At 40.9% G+C, this 17,871-nt stretch overlaps 1 protein-coding gene across 2 annotated transcripts; it reads right to left on the minus strand.

Moving 5' to 3' along the window:
- Positions 1-530: 530 nt before the first annotated feature.
- On the minus strand, positions 531-12,749 carry LOC104957665 (BTB/POZ domain-containing protein KCTD1). Of its 2 annotated transcripts, none has more exons than XM_010785319.1 (5): positions 12,461-12,749; positions 6,695-6,873; positions 5,564-5,708; positions 3,753-4,058; positions 531-1,745 (listed from the first exon to the last, which is right to left on the minus strand). In XM_010785319.1, the coding sequence occupies exons 1-5, from the start codon at positions 12,467-12,469 to the stop codon at positions 1,584-1,586; spliced, it is 801 nt and encodes a 266-aa protein (XP_010783621.1). In that variant the 5' UTR covers positions 12,470-12,749; the 3' UTR covers positions 531-1,583. The 2 variants fall into 2 exon arrangements, with proteins under 2 accessions (XP_010783621.1, XP_010783620.1); XM_010785318.1 differs by lacking the exon at positions 12,461-12,749 and adding an exon at positions 7,663-8,211.
- Between the last annotated feature and the right edge of the window lie 5,122 nt (positions 12,750-17,871).

The raw sequence follows: 17,871 nt of genomic DNA on the forward strand, positions 1-17,871 counted from the left end.
TGCCGTGTACCACTCACAGTTGCACCTCTAGCCTATGAGAATAACAGTCAGTCAAAAGGGAATCTGGGGCAAAGAGGCCTGAAAGGGAGACATATAGCATAAACCGTAGATAGCCAAAGAAAGTGGAGATTCTGCCAAAAGGGATGAAGACAAGACGACAGGGCTCCGTGTGGGATTTCACTTTGGATTTTGGCCCTGCAGGGATATGTGGAAGCACAACTGACAGGACTTGCGTGGAAAAGTCGGCTCTATTCAATATAACTAAGTAAAGAATGCCCCATGTAGTCACTGCTGCACCAGCATAAATCCTCCAAGGTGAAGTGCTTTGGTAAAGTTAGCCCTACCTTTTTGTAGGGAGCTAACATTCTACATTATGTAAAAGCAGTTTTTTGCCACTGAACACACTCAGGATGCTAAAAAGGATTTTAAGATGTAGGATAAATTCAAATTTAAGGAATAACTATCTAACCATGCAGACTTGTTAAAGCATTCCCTACAGCGATGTAAAACAGCGAACAGACACCATGACAACTGTAGTTGAGATTTATTTCACATTTTGTGCTACATTCCTCTTTACTCAAATCTAGGGAGCGTAGGTGGGTCAGTCATCTTAGAAATACTTTATATCCAACTTCATATCAATATGTGCTACGAGTAAAAGTGATCTTGGAGTGGGTAGTACAATAAGCTTTAATCTGTTCAGTCTTGTCCAGGCAACACATTTGTTTTTAAAAAGATTAAATGTAAAAAACACAAACACATACAATGAAGAGTTTACAGGTCATGACTCAGAGGAATATTATGATCCAATTAAATGATCCCCAAAGTAGCACATGGGGGCTAGTATTCATACTCCCCAATGAGGCCAATGCTGTGATATTATAATTTACTAAATTATTTTTATTTTCTGCGTATAGAAACGTATCTTAGAGGTTTAACTTTGATGGCACTAATGTCAACTATGTCATGGCATAATAAAAAAAATAACTTTCAAGTAAAAAAAAAAAACACTTCATTGGTATCACAATATTCAACATCATGTGATTTGTGAAAAATTATGCTTTGTTGAAACTAACTGTTTATGACAACTGAGACATTCTGTACTGTCACATATTAGTGACCTTTTTACAGCAAGGGATAAAAACAGACTCAGCCAATTTGCCAGTGAGACATCAAAACCAAGTCACTGGTGACACGTAATGTCACATACTACATAAGAAATAAAAGCCTTTTTAAAATTTATATGGGTATAATAGAAATCATATTCAACCTAATGTAGGCTCCAAGTTTTAAAACAAACTTTGTTTTGGGATCTACCGTAAATAAATCCCTTTTTAAATTGGTTTATGGGGGGCTAGACATTCAAAAATGTCCTTGCAATCTCAAACTTATCAAATGTCTTGTCTCTTCTTATGGCAAAAAATCTCCTGTTGCATTTCATTTTTATTTTAGATGGTTCTCAAGTTTAAGAAAACAAAAACATCAACAAGGAAACGAAGAAAAAGTGAGTCCTCAGAGCTCTGCAGCTTCAAGCGTTTGGCTGCCACAGAAAAGTCTAGCACCTCCTGCTGCTCGGGAAGTTTCTAGTCCAGCTGCTCCTGCTTTATCCTGTTTGAATTGGATCCTCGCTGACTCGTCCTCCTCAGTTCCCTCCTCAGGACGTACTCACTGAATTGGGATGAATCAACGCCGCCGCCACAGGAGCCGGCGATATCGAAACCACGTTGTTGGAGACGCTCTAGAACCTGAAAAAGATAGAAAGAGGAATGTGTCAGAAGCAATACATCAATCACGAAGGAAAATGCTTCATAAGAATACTTTTTCAACACTCTTGTGACAGGAAGTGCTTACTCCTATCTTTGATAATCACTGCCAACCTGGAAAATCCTTCATTGAGGTCGGTCACTTTCCTTAAAATGTGGTGCTAAGACATTTAACTTTAGTTTACTACTGCAAAACAGGAACCTACAAAACGATCCCAAACTTTTACACACTGCTCAGAAACAGCTTTAGGAGTAAGTTGCATCATACGGCCGGTGACGGGAATTTGGATGAGACGTTCACAAAACTAAGAGCCTCTCATTTGCCTCATACCTCCTTTTCATTGTTTTCTGGTGTACACGTGTGTTTGTCTGCGTATGTGTGTGTAGCTGTTCCTGATCTCGCAGCCTTGCAGACATCTACAGACGTGTCCGGGGGGCCAGTAGGATCACATTCCATCGAAGAGGCCCCAGGGAGCAGTGAGGCTTTCTCTCTGCCACTTGGCTCAGTGTGGGCCGCTCAGCAAAACCCCCTCTCCCCATGTCTCCCCTAGCCCCCAGGCCCAAGCCTCCGCCAAAACTACAAAGGTCCCCCTACTGCTGGCAGCTCTCTCTGCCCCCCTTCCTTCTCTCAAAACCCCCGCCCTGCCTCCATTAGCCGCAGATACAGCATCCACCGCCGGCGTGCTTTAATAACCAAACAGGATTATGGGCCCTGCCTGGGGACAACCTGCCAGGGAGCATGCTCACTCTCTTGCTTGCTCTCCACGACTCACACACTTCAGAGACGGGTTTGTTTGTGTGTTTTTTGGGAGGGAGATGGAGATTTGACTTTCTCAGATGGAGACACAGTCCAAGTTATTGTGAAATCTTTTCAATTATGCCTCTCCTCCATTGTTTATTGATGCGCTTTTGGAGATGTTAACATCAATGAATGAGTGGAATATCAATATATAACCGGGGAACTACAATATTGCCAAATACATGCTGAAAATAAAAGATGAATTCAACATAATTTAAGTAATGTAGAACTTTGTTTAAGTCTTACAAGTATGGAATCATATTAAATCCTATGAACAGTATATAGAAGAACATATCTTTGTATTGTTATGATAAAGTAATTTGCTGGAGGTTTGCTTCCATAGAAAATAACCTCATATGGCCTGCACAGCCTCAAAGAATTGTTGGTATTCAATTACTTGCATCTGCCGGCAGTGTGGGACCAGAGCCTTCTGGATCTGCGTAACTACTATTTGGTAAGAGATCTTAGAAAAAATGTGTTCTGCTGATTTGTTTCTTGGATGTAACAAACACAAATATGTGAAGTTGCTTGGCTTTAATTAAAAAATGAGCATAAATCCAACAACCCTCTAAAACACTCGGGGGAATCATCTCAAGTCTACTTAAGAGTGTCACTGCAAACTGAATTGCCCACTTCCTCTTACTGTGAGCCAGTTTTCCCTAAGTTTGCACATTCATGTAACTCTCCACCCAATTCAAGGTGTCAGCCATTTCTTTACTAAATGGGTTGAAATCCACCATTTACCAATTTTTCTGCTTTAAAGGGAAACTTTGATGAAAGCTGGATGAGACAAGGACCATAAGCGCTACAATGGTATGTATGATATTAAAGCATGCGAGAGCCAATCTCCAAATGATTATTCCGGTCAGATCTTAAAAAAGTAAAGATGGTGGTAGACTTGTGTAATGATGGCTTGCTAAATTGATGCTTTGATGAACTCATCAAAGAACTAGTTTTTCCGCAAGGCTGTTCTTGTGACTCGATTAGATTAAATAAAGATAAGATGTTGCAATCAGACATCAGGAACATTCCTTAAAGTCTACATTATAACAGCAGATGAAAAAAGTTGAATGATCCTCACCTCAGTCAATCCCTTGGGCCTTTAACTCAATCGAAAAAAATCGGAAAACAAACCTAACGAACATTTGAATGGGAATACACCCACAGTATAGCGCTATGTTTCCCATTACCTGCACAGAGTTGAGGTGGCAGTATCCATTAAGTGGGAATCGGATGACGTGCGTGGAGTCATGGTTCCAGCCAGCATTCACGGAGTTGCACATGACGTCACCAATTTCCGGAAACACGTCTTCAATCAGGGCTTTGTCACCGCTGAGCGTGATCCTCTCGCCCAGGTCAGGTGCAACTCGCACCACCAAACACTCGCAGGGGCGTGACACCCGGCTCAGATCCTGATCATGGCGCCAGTTGTCCAACTCAGCAAGCATGGGCTGCAGCTGGAAGTACCGGGCCTCCTCATACAGCAGAGTGAAGTCCTGCAGGAGACGAGCACAGGGTGCTCACAAATTAGTATATTATGTTTATTATCTAACACGTGCTGTTTTATATTGCAATTTTGTCAACTCTTACTTTGCTAGGTTAACCAACAACATCAAGTTTTGTCATACCATTAGTTTTCTTTAAGGTAGACTTGGGGCAAATAGGTTTAAACCACTCACAATATAGTTTACTATTGAAAATGTCCTGTCAGCTCTTCACTGTTTCCTTTCTTGTAATACTTGAAAAGGGTTACAAAAATGTAATTTAATATGAGTTTATTATTCTCAGAAACTGTAAAGGTGTCAGGTTAAAAGGCAGTCAGAAATCTTGCATACTGTATAAACAATTTTTAAAAAAAGAACAAGGTGAGACCAGTAACTGACTTGGCTTGTTTTTGTAATTTGTAGAAAAGTGTTATTAGATTAAAAGCTTTTTATTTACAGATACCTAATATCCCAAAAGCATATAATCTCTTCTCTGTTCTTTCATTCATTGAAAAAATAAATAAAGCTTACTAATAGAAGGACAGTCTTCTCCAGTAGACTACACTGAGTGGGCTAAGGCCGGTAGCCAAAATGCAATTTTGCTATACTGGAGAGCCAAATAACCTAAAAACAGAATAAGATAGTCCGTTTACGGTAGTGTTTTTCTTTCTAATGTGGATTTGAACCAAATAAGAGACAACGAGGAAGTTTGAAAACCACTGTTCTACATGAACGAGCAATAAAGCCTTGCAAAGACACCATTCAGCTAAAATTACAAAAGATCCAGTGTAGAGGAGATGTAGTGCGACATGTAACACAGGGTTGCATGGGGCAGAGGAGCAGATCCTTTACCCGCAGGACTGCAAGGCCTAAATCTCACCACATTCAAGTTTTCTCATGCTCCTCTCTAAATCTACTCAATGTGAACATAGCCTGAGCTTGAACTCAAGTCTGTCTTTTGTCTTTGCTTATTTTAACTGACATACTTTCTACTGATTGAGTCACACTGTGGACAGTCCATCAGATAATGTGGTTATTTGTTTTCTCCCAGGGCAAGTTAAGTAATTACGGACTAAATGACACATAAGAGTAAAAAAAAAAGAAAGAAGGAATGCTAATGTGTCACATACAGTGAGACTCACCCTGGATGGACACTTGGCTTGAGATCACAGAGCGCTGATGAAATCTAGCACATGCAATGTGGTCGTGGGCGCCAGAGCATTTATTTATTTGTCTTGATGCAAGCTTATTGTTTTCCTTGTATATATCAAAACATCTTTGGACAATGAGAGCTGGAGGGGACCAAATCTCATCCCGTGATGAGTAAAGGCATTATGATTGAGCTTTGTTTGCCCTGATATTTTGTCCCCAGCATGGAAAACATTTTCTGCAATTCAAAGAGGACCAACAACCAAAGGCATTCCACGGCCTTAGCATTCATTGTGTGTGCTAAGTTGTAGGACTGCTGACTGGCTGATGGGACTTTACAGTTTTTTTAGGATGGCCATCCAACTCACTTTGAAGTCTTCTGGGATGAGGAGCTTGGACGTCCTGAGGAAGTTGAGGATGTAGCGGAACATGTGTCCATCCCTGTCAATGAAGTAGTGCTGCTTCAGGCTGTCCAGGACTATAGGCTCTGTGCCATCAAAGAGACGACCGATTCTACCCACAGAGAAGGAAGGGGGGGCAGAAAAGGAGGGAGGGAGGGGGACAAAATGTCAACATTAACAATCTTACATTCAAGATGTTTGCAAGCAGAAGTCTATCGAATCAGCATTTTCAGTATATTTCTCTTTAGCTTGTGTTTTTTGCACCTTGCATTGTGGGAGAGAAGAGAGGGTAAACGGAAGATAGAAAGGCAAGAATCATACAGTTAAGCAAGAACATCTGCAAAGGGCTCTGACTCATTCAATTTCCCAAGCTCTGAAATGTTTTTCCCACTTTTGCACAGACATGAACACATGAACAGATTAGCAAGCTTTATACAACCATCCACCATGAGAAAAGAAGGAAAGAATAAGGAGAAAGAAAGGAAGAAAGGAAGAGAGAAAGAAAGAAAGATTAAAAACAGAGGTGGTCTGAAAAGGTCAGGGCCAGCTGGTGATTGGTTGCCTGAGGCAGGGTGCCAGTCACCCCCGGGCCCTGGCTGGGAGCGACAGTGAGGCCTCGCAGCCTCCAGATGGCCCCATGCCCTTTGGCCCTTTACTGCTGCTGTGACATCTGTCAGAATAACCAAGTTGCTTTTGTCTGTGCACTGCATTCTGAACTCCTAAATTGTATACCCCCTAAATAACTGTTTTCTTCACTTAAGACGGGGGAAACATTTTGTGATACTGCCTGATTTAAAAAGAAACTGATGCTGCAAATTTGTTGGATATGCAGTAAACATTTCCTTTATACTCCGTGTTTGCACCAAGTGCACCCATGAGATATTTCTGTGATTTGATGAGATGTGACATTTGGCTGTTTAATGTCACAGGATGACATTCTAACGCTGATACATCCGGCTTTAAAAAGAAAATGTGTAAGATGCTGCGCCTTCCACAATATGCTCTCCTGTTTCAAGCAAAATACTAGACACAAAAATAAAAACACTAACATTATCTCCATCACACTTTAAATACAGGTGCATGGTATAGCAGACTCACCGGGATTCTGGGAATTTGGTTAAGGTGGCCAGACTGCTGGTGTACATGTGTCCGCCCACATCAATGTGCACAGGCGCATTGGATTTGGTGAGCTGTGCAGGTGCTGGGATGCCCTGGTTGCTCAAGGGAGACACCGGTGATCGTGTGATCATGGGCCTGGACATACTGCAGCGATTATCCTGCAAAACATGTAACAAAAGAGAAAACGTTAAGACAGATAGATGTATGCAATTCAGTTTTTCTCCTGCATATCAAGATGTACTATAAAAAACACAACCACAGGGGACTTGATAAGTACGATTTAAATTGGAAAAAATAATTAGACTCAACAATTCCTGTAACAAAACACACTTCACAGTCACGAGTGAAGATATTATTCTCTGCAAGTTAGAGCAGCCTGACCTTGACCTGAATGCTGCCACAGCCCGCAAGCATCCACTCCTGTGGGCCATAATCTCAAAAACCAAATTAATTTGGAGCATCAATCTCATAGTCTTGGAAATTAGCAATAATGACTCTTGATTTGAACAGGGTAATAGGATTTGGTGAAATTGTCGCCTGTTAACCTACAAACACCATTAGGAGACAATTTCTGTCAGGGCTCTGAGGAGAAAATTACTTTACCCCTCAAAAGTTTAAGACCTTGGGTGGAGATGGAAGAAAATACTAGTCTGTGACATCTCTATCACTTAGGGTGATTAAATATAACATATTTCCAAAACATTTAAAGAAAATTATTTTAAAAGGGTTGAATGTAAATGAAAACAGGAAACGGGACTGGGGGTGCGTGACAATAGTGCGCACTCCACATTTAAGGACAGCATGAAGACAATGTATTCACATACTGCATTCAATACAACCAACGTGTCGCTCCTCAAGAAGAAGTGACACTACGACCCCAGACACTTTCTACCCCAGTAATTTCCTCTTTTTTTCTCTCTCGCAATTTCAGACTTTTACGCGTTTACCTGCGGCGGCATCACTGTGTTTGGAGAGGAAGTCAACGAGTGGTCATTTTGTTTGAGAGATGCTCCGTGGACCGGCTCTCCTCTGTACATCAGAGAGGGCTCCCTGCACTCCGACGCTCGGATCGGGAGCCGTTTGAGGGGAGCGTGCATGGACTCGTCCACAGAACTGATTGGACGCGGGCGCTTTCTCGCTTTCTGGTGCGTTAAATCCATGATGTCCGTTTCGTCCATTACAGCGCAGGCGTTGAGGTTAAGAGATAGGACGCGGTCGGCTTTTTCAAACGCACCTGCCAAATGTGGAGAGGCGTAAAAAGCGGGGTAGCGATCACCGGGGGAAGAGCGGCGCCGTTGCTGTCACACAGAGCAGCTTCTGTGCAATGGCTGGGAGAAGTCAAAGCCCCCGACAACATTAGCATTGTAGCGCCCGGGGCTCTATTGGGCTGTCGCTGTTTCAGTAGCAGGTATGTGCGTCGCATTTTCAGGATAAAACAAATCCTACTCAACAAGAAAGTATAGTCTGGTTTTGCGATGTGGGTCCACGCGCACATCTGGACCTGTCACTGCTGGCCTTTGCCCTTTTGGAGCAGAGTTTCTGCGCGCATCACACTCCTCCTGATGTTGCTGCCCATTGTTCAGCAGGTCATCCCTCCTTCAACACAACACACTCACAAAGTCCAAAGTGGTGACCAGCCCACTCAACTACCTGGACATAAATGTCCCCACAACACCCTCCACCCACACACACACATCACTAAGAAGCACCTGACTGATCATGAGTTTTCTAATCATACAAAAGCAGCTTGTTATAGCGTTTTGTTTTTTGTGCATTTTTTTGCATTTTTTATTAAAGTGCATACACACTCTTTAAATTGCAGAATTAGAAAGAATAACTTTAGTGCCTTTTTTGCACATAAGAAGAACATCACTGCTAAAGTACCAGCTCACATTGCTTAAAAACAGAACTATGTCCCTCCCTTTCTTATTGGCTAAATGCCTGATTAACATCAATGTAACTGCAGGATGTCTGTGGTGTGTAAACAACGCCTCCGCTGACCACATCAGCATTGCAAAACCACCACACAAATGACATCATGGATTATAAAACCAGACCCCAATATGTCCAATTGTTGTTAAAAGTACTGCCACAGCACTCTCCTGGGCTGTTTTCTTCATAGAAAATGCAGGGAATCCACACATTTTTAATAACATTCAAATTAAAATTAATTAGTTCAACCACTGGCCTTAAAACATCCATATTCCTGCTTCTCATTGGCAGTGTGAGTTTCACACCTAGATACCCAATTAGCAATTAAGCTTGCCTTTGAGTGTAGGCCTCCAATGCGGTGTGTGATCCTGGTCTGATTTGCATGCCGCTTGTGCACACGCTGATAAGCGCAGGCAGCAGCCATACATAGTTTTAAAATTCAACTCCAGAATCCCTCGCAGAAGGCAAAGGGGCCTGCAGGGCAAAAGAGAGAGAAATCACATGGCTGCTCTTCAAAAGGGGACCTGTGTAAGGCAGCCGGCAAAGTGCGTGGGATCACACTCAGAATGCAGGTAATTTGTTCCCTGACTAATTTGTGGAGATGGTTGTGTGTATGTGAGTGAGTGTGAGAGTGAGTGTGTGCCTGTGGAGAGTAAGTTCTGAAAACAGCTTGGTGGAATTGGATTTCCTCAAAGCCTTGTCATCGCAAAGGTGGATTGAGTGTAAAATCTGTAAGGCATTATGGAAAATTGCAGGGGAGAGAGAAGAGAGAGTGAAAGAAAACGGGTGCATGGGTAGGTGGTAGGTGGAGGGGGGGCCCCGGGTTGTGGTAATACTCTTATATCACAAAATCATACTGCGTTGTAACTAAAGGTACATGTGTTGTCAACCTTTTTTTGGACTGATGTCCACATCGCATTTCTGTCTTTTAAACTTCAATCTCAAGGACAGTTCAAAGGTCACCAATCCATCAGTAAGGCTGATGGACAGCTGATCAGAGATGTTTATATATCACCCATCAACCGAGATGTGCAATGTCGATTTTCCACAACAGCACTTTCTCCTACCTGTTGCCATTTTGAATAAGCACAGTGCTACAAAAATCTCTCATATGGGGGTTTTTGTAGACGCGTTCCCAAAGTTTTGTAAAACAAGTAAAATGCAGGGAATTTGCTCGTTTATCCAGCTTGTGTCATTTTGTTGCACCACAATATGCACAAATAAATCTAAAACAGGCACAGGGCATCAAAGCCTGAAGTATTTGGGCTGCTCCAGTTACTCCTGTTGTTTTTCCATCGCTGGCGTTGAGTCTTTCAAGCCTTTTATGCAAAATCATGATTTTAACATCTTCTTTACATCTCAGGGAACAGACACTATAGTACTGTTGCATTTTAGTAAGCCAATGCACGGTGTTATCCACAAATGTTCCTAAATCTTAGGAAGCAATTGCCTGCCTGCTATTGCAAATAATCAAAGGGCCTGATCAACATCAGTAACAAACCAGCTTTCAATTTTCCATCCCACAATGCAGCTCTTCACTGTTTCGACATATCGCACAAGACACAATTAGCATTTCAGATCAGAGCATTAACATTCAGTTCCAGGCAGGCAGGCTGGTATTTACATAATCTGGATGGGTTGTCTCTGCTTTGGTGCCCATGGCCATTTGTTTCAAATGTCCACACACAGACAAATACAGACTTTAGGTTCAGTTCAGCCACTACCGACTGTTGAGGCAAAAAAAATAAAAATAATTATGTGTAGAGGGTGTTGTGACAAAATGCTTTGTAAATATTGTAGGCAGGCTGTCTGGTCAGGTGTGTATCACTTTGGACTTTATAAATGGTCGTAAGGCATTATAAGGACGACTTTTAAATAAAATGTCAGACATTATCTTCACTAAAGATATTTTATACGATATGTACACATAGTTCTTTAGTTTGTGTCATGTCTACCTCACACATCATAACTTAAAGCTGACTTTATTTTTTTTCTTATTAGGAAAAGTAGCTTTGCATATTTGTGGCGAAAAATGCCGAAAGGTTTTCAGTGTGAAAACTACTTTGCTGTTTAGGGAAAGGATGTAGAGTTTGCCTTTAGCGGGAAAAAAAGTTACCATCGGAAACCGAATTTGCTGACCTGCTCCTGAGGTATACGATACATTTGATTTTCTGGATAGACCACTTTTTAAGCCTGAAAAGCAAAGGTGGCAAAAAAGGTAAATTATCATTTACAATGCCTCTGGGTCATGGTTGTTCAGTCTGTGTTTGAAGATCTACAGAATCAACAATGTTGTAAAACCCAAGCCACTCCATTAACAATGACTAAAGGGCAATAGGGACGGACACAACTTTTTACATTGTACATCCAATTTCACAGCAGCACCAGAAACGCATTATTACCCATAACAAGCTGGGCATCTTGTCTACTTCAACATAATTCTTTGTGGAGTTATTGTAGCAATGCATGAGCATGACAACACAGAGGAGGAAGTGTGATCAGCTTTGTTTTGCTGCAGGCTGCTGGAGACAGTGGTGCATGTTCACTGGCACAGACCAAAGTGTCCCAAGGCACAGGAGTGGCAGTGCTATAATGTGAAATATAATCTCAGCATTTTTTCCCAAGAGTTTCCAATTAAGCAGGAAAAGCACCCATGTTGTCTAAAGTGCAGACTGACTGACTTGCTTTTTAAATATTTATCTTCCACCAGATTCTGTGTGTTTGTTAAGTGTCATTTTACCGGGACACAGATGTACAGATGCTGTACATAAGAATCGTGTTGTTACTACAGCGCCATCAAGTGATCAGTCCTGGCAACGAAACATCTCAATCTCATTCTGTTTATTCATCACTCTCTTAAACTGGGAGAATTTACTTTCATTGCAGGTGACTTAAGCTTAGAGGTTTCTTTAAAATGTCACATTTAATACATGGCATTTAATGTCTCCTCCTCCCTACAGTAGGCTATAGTGAGATACATTTAAGTAACCAGATATAATGTGTTTGTATGTTAGGGTTGTAACAAATTAATATTCCAGTAAAAGCTTTGTGAGCCTTAGTAGATCGTTATTTTCACAAAACATGCACAAATGGGAAAAACGGGTCCAGATTATTACTTATTAAACTATATTTTCAGTCGGACCTTGGAGTTGATTACGCACGGCGCGGTCAGAGAGCCAGGAGAGGACAGGACAGGACATAATTCGCTCCTATTTTTATCTGCGTATCCATAAATATGATTTTCTTAGCACGACCACGGTTTGAATTAAAGCATGATTCACATACACTGCATTGACGTGTGTAAAAGGTACATCCTGTTTACAGAATAAGAAAAACGCCTGCGGCAAAATTACTCCACAATGGCGTCTTTCATTAGAAGATCTGCGGCAGCCAGGAAATAGAAATGTTTCACGACAAAACTGACTTCAAAAATACTTAATGAAAACGACAAACATACATTTGAGTAAGTTATGAGCAAGTTGTAAAGCAACAGCGACACGGAGACGGCGATGTGTTAGGACCTGAAACGCGCCAGAAGCGAATTCACACGGTGGACAAGTAGAGTGTTTGCTCGACAAGATCGCAGTCTAATCCACTGTTCGTTTACACCAGATGTATCGAAGCCTCGTATATCGCAGTCACGCGCATACATTTGCACAGTAACTAAGAAACAATTGCCAGGAAGTGGTTAAATATTTTTTAAAGAAGTGTACCGCTCGAATCGCTTGGCACATGCGTAAAAGCTGCTGTGCCTCAATGTCCCAGTCCACCCAGCCTCGGAAATAATAGCAAACCAAATAAATCTCCGCTTACCTGATACATAGAGAGGCATAAAGTATCTTTTTGTGCACCTTTTCCGTCCGATTTGGCCCACGAGCTGCTTCTCTTCCTACACCCGTGAGAAATGCAATAGCTTGGCTAAGGTAGACAGAACAAAATACAGAGAATACTTGCTCCAGGGCTCCGAAACCCCTCAAGGCAAAGATCAGGATACAATTAGCTCATGTCTCTGCCCCAGTCTAAACCAATCTGCAGGATAGAACTCCAAGCAAGGGAACAGATCACAGCAGCAGTAGGCTACCTCAGTGTTTGTTGAGTTTATGTTTTTATAAAATAAAATAAAGAAATCTTTTTTTTCTGCATTTACAACACCCTCACTCCTCCTGCCTCTAACTTGCCTATTGCCTCCCTCTCGCAGAGAAGCTGATTTTAATCGTTATGATTAGTTTTGATGTAACATTCCCCCGGGCGATTGCTACAAATGGATGGAGTGTTTCTTTGCCAGGGAGGAAAAGCAGCAGATGATGATAATTATATAGATTGTTGGTGGAGTCCTTTGATTTTTTTTTTACTACTCTCAAACATCTAATCTATCTGGTGTGCTTCTTTAACACATGCCATCCACGCAGCATCAGGCAACTTGTTGATTAGCCTGGAATCAACTTATTAATTTAATGGAATGTGGGTAATGAAATTCTCACTCCTTTGTAATCTTTTCATTCTCTTTCCTCCCTTTGGACAACCTCCAAATGACGTAGTTGTAGTTGTATAAATAAGCATTTGCAGCTTGCCTTGCCCCAATCAAGTCGAAATCAGTGCCTGAGGGTGATGTGCGAGCTCATTTCAAATGTTCAACCATGCATGATTTCAGGAAGATTGAGGCACTTCTGAGGCTTTCAGATTTACTTGGCGAATGCAGTCAGCAAAGGAAGCACATTTTTAATGTCAGTCCTTTGTAAAATTCCTCCATGGGAACATGCATAATTATTCTGTCTGAGTCAACAGTGTTACTCCGTGCACATCTGGACTCGACATTTATTTACATTTTCAACAGTTATCCTCTTCATACACAGTGAAATAAGGATGAAATACCTGCTCGTGCGCCCCCTACTGTTGAGACTTTTTCAACTGCAGCTCTTTGAGCAAATCAATTTTGAAATTTGAACCCAACTTTAAAAGCAGGAAAAAACAGAAAAGAAAGTAATTTCATTTGACATAAATATTTACTAACATTCTGTGTGCTTTAATGTTCAGCCAGACAGAAAACTGAATCCAAGCTTGTTCTCAAGTTTAGGCAGCATTGGAACGACAAAACCACGTCAAGGAACCAGTAACTGATGGATGCAAGTATACAAACAAAAACATTTTCCAGTTCTTTTCATCAAAAGATTTTCCCTCTCACAGCATCTTTGTGGATGATAAACAGAATCGCTTTTGATCGAAGGCCAGCTATCCCTTGCTCATTCTATCCAAGAACCATTAAACTTTCCACTTTTTGACCTGCATGTCCCAGAGGAAAACCAACACAGGATTAAAGTGTTACAAATGAAGTTATGTGCCCCTGAGGTTACTGGCTGGCGCATGATACACCAAGCCTCAACTATCATCCCACACACACACACGCACACACACACATTTTTATGCCATTAGTCTGACAAACTGTAGTGAACGGAGAACGCCCCAGGCCTTAAAATCCCATGCGTTATCCATTTTCCACACAAATGGAGTCCATTCATAATGGGATACTTTAACTTTAGTATTCAAAATATGCATCAGATGTTTTTGAAGCTAACCAGTGGAGATCTTTGAACATGTGGTGGTTGATACCAAAAAACAAAGCAATTGTTCTAAAGCTGCTCTGGAAGCGACACTTTTTCCTTAGATCAAGACCTAACTGCAACAGCAGACGAGCTCTGGCTGGCTGCGCCATATTTTGGTGGACAAATTATCCAGATTGGTTACAGATGTGAGTTTTCCCCAAACAGAAACTGCCTTGCCGGAATGACATCATAGGGATATTAATGCATACACATGAGAGAGAAGCTCTGGAAAACCTATTCTGCTTAAGGGAATTTTGGAACGGACACAACAAAAGCTAGTTAGTTTGGTGATCTATATTTTTTGTCATATTTTAAACACTTGAAGCAAGAATATGTAACATAATATTGCTCTTATAAATAAAAAGTTCCTAAAACGTTCCCAACTCACTGCACTATTTCCAGCTACAGCCTAACTTGGTTTGGTATGATCTGTAGCTTATGGTGGCTAATGTTAGCAAACATGAAATATATCAGTATATATTTGCAAAAATAGAAATCTCTTTAATGTACTTCATGTTTTTTTGACTGTTTAATCCAGGCATTATCAATCAAACTGGTGTTGGTTCATTCAAGAAATAAGAATGATGTGTATCTGTTTTTGCTATTGAACTCTTATTATGTTGGTGTCACAACCGAGACACAGTCAGACACAACTGAGTTTTGACTCTTCTTTACTTGTTCTACAATTACACTGCATTTTAGCATTTAAAATGAACTTGTACAATTTACCAAGGTGGCTGCAGATAAGCAAAACTTTAGTTTCAAAGTTTGAATATGACACAATTTCAACAGTAAAATAAGCACCTGTTTCATCATTATCAATTTAACAATAAAATGGTCTAGATGTTCTGATATCTAGTTATGCATTTTAACAGCTAGAAGAATAGATAATTATTTGATCTATGACCTTACATTTCTAGTGTTAAAGTGTGAATAACCATGGCATATACGGATAGACATCAGCCTTCCTTTTTCTCACAGAGTAGTCAGCATGGGCTAAGAGAGATGTTGGTTCCACCTCAGTCCATGTTAACAACTGCGTCTATACTCGCCACACCCCTCTAATGGCCTGTGGTTATGTAAGGGAGTGGGATGTATAGTGCTGAAGCTGCTCCCGAGCCTGACTCAATATGCCCTGCAGGGTTGCACAATTTTAGGCCAGAACTATTCATCAAACATTATCTTTGGCACAATGAAATGGAGCTCTAGAGAATGACTCCAATGGAGCCCATACAATCAAGCCTGTCATTTAAAGGCTACACATTAATAATGGTAATCATTTTATGACAGAGGAGCTCCTTTGTTAATTTTAGCAAACGGTATACTGTGCACTTGTGTCTTTGTTCATGCTTGTTATATGCAAACTCTGTGGAGCTGTGCATGTACATGTCTCTGACTCACTCTTACAATGGGGTTATTACCACTTACAGAGCAAGCAAGGCACACCCGTCAGAGTCCATTGTGCTCATGAAATAGTTTCTTTTTTTTTTACAAAAGAAATCAAGATGTTGTACTGAAAAGTCACTTCTTTCTGTAACTTAGAAAAAGATGGGGATGCCCTTTGTTTGGGATTACTTACATCCCCTTTCTTTGATTTACCTTTCAGCCCCGAATTCAGCACCGGTCCCACCCACAGTGGACAGAGAAGTCGGTGACACTACCATGAGGTGAAGAGAGACAAGAGGAGGGGGCTGCTTGGGTAATGCTGGGAGGCTCTAATAAAATGTAATCCTATTATATGGTTCCCACTAGAGGGCAACAATAATAAAGGTTTCCCTAATAACACGAGCAGACCAAACTCAAATGGAAAACAGCTCCTCCGGTCAAGTCCCACACTTGTACATATATCCTCTCATTAACCCAATTGCTGTTGGGCCACATTACACCGACAGGCCTTCGAGATTTAGCTGTGATGGCGAGGCAAGAGTTAAGTCAAACAAATGTGTTTCATCAAACTGCAGTTTGGGCTTCTCTGCATAAAGGAATTGAAGGGGGGAGGAGGAGTGAGGGAATGTGTGCGGGTGGGAAGTTGGAAGGAGGCCCCGAGGAAACCAATCAGAGCTTATCCACCCGCCCCTCCTGAGTCAAAGCCACCGGGGTCTCAGGTGTGTGTTACATGAGCTAATACCTTCCAAACTTGATTGTTTGTGTTAGAGTAATCAGAGTTTGGCAAATTACAATTTTGGAAATGATAGTCCTATCATTGGTGAACAAAATCACGGTACAATAGAGGAACACCACAAACTTGAAATAAGAATTGATAGTTTAGCAAACTTACAAATGATGATGAAGTTTAATATTTCCTCGTGGGCCTGAGCTAAATGAAATATGTCTTAGTAGTAAAGTTACAAAAAGCTGGAATTGTATCATATCAGCTTCTTTACGAGCTGTTTCGAAGTGACTTTCTTTCACTAATATTAACAAGAAATGACAATATCCCTACTGGAAAAAGACATAAACACAAACTCTCATATTTATATAATTTGATAATGTAATGAATGAGTTATTCCACTTTCTAGCTATCTTGCATAAATGCAGTGAAATATTTATCATAAGTGACAAGGTGAGTGAGAATATCAATCATATTCTCGAGACAGCTTGAGTTATTAAGTGAGCAATGTAATAGTATTACAAAACCAAGAATAACAAAGTTATTTATCTCTCTTTCTCTGTGTGTGTGTGTGTGTGTGTGTGTGTGTGTGTGTGTGTGTGTGTGTGTGTGTGTGTGTGTGTGTGTGTGTGTGTGTGTGTTTACGTGTCTGACAGCATCAGACAGAGAGAGAGAGTGTCGCATGCCTTCCTGTTCCTGTACCACCCTCCAACCCCAGAGCCGCAGACTCAAGGCAGTTTCCAGAATCAAACAATTTCACGCAGCTACTGGAGGAGGAAATGAACTGAGCCCAGAGCAATAATAAAATTATACAAATGTTATTACAGACTCGCCTGCTACTGTCCTACTTTAATTCAAATTTGGGCACTGCAGGCGGTGCTGGTGGCAGAGACCTTCCTGAATAAATCAACATTAGCTTACGTCTAAATTATTAAGGAAGTGGGAGACTTTCTTGTTTATAGTATGAATTATTAAACAAGTGTTTAACGCTGTTTTTCTTCATGAATCCCCAAATATTAATTGCTAATGATCTTTAAGGTGTGTGTTTTATCTTTTACCCCTTCTGTTGTATGCTGGGAATTGAAAATCTGAATGTTCAAGTCACAAGAAATCTGCTGTTAGTTAGATAAGCATGAGATGCACTTCAAGATATACTTTGCTGGCATCTGTAAGATGTGCAAATGAAACCCAAGTCATAACAATAATCCCATCATATAGGCATTGTTGGTATTTGCAATGACTGTGAATGTAGATTTATGAATTATGGAGGCAGCAACTGTGAAGGCTGTCCATGGATTATAAGTTTTCTGCTCAACCTCTCACTGATAAGCCACAATGTTAACAAACGGACAGCTTAAAAAAGTGATGGTCTATCATTTGCTGTCACATTTTATTTGCCTTGTCCTAATTGACATGTCTGCAGCAAGCCTTTGGACATTTGTCACAGAGAGGACATTTTTCTCATAACATTTTAGGATATGATTGGCACTTTGCTCGTTTATGCAAGAATATGA

The sequence above is a fragment of the Notothenia coriiceps genome, unplaced genomic scaffold (genome assembly GCF_000735185.1).
Source record: "Notothenia coriiceps isolate Sejong01 unplaced genomic scaffold, NC01 NC01_scaffold00027532, whole genome shotgun sequence".
Lineage (NCBI taxonomy): Eukaryota > Metazoa > Chordata > Actinopteri > Perciformes > Nototheniidae > Notothenia > Notothenia coriiceps.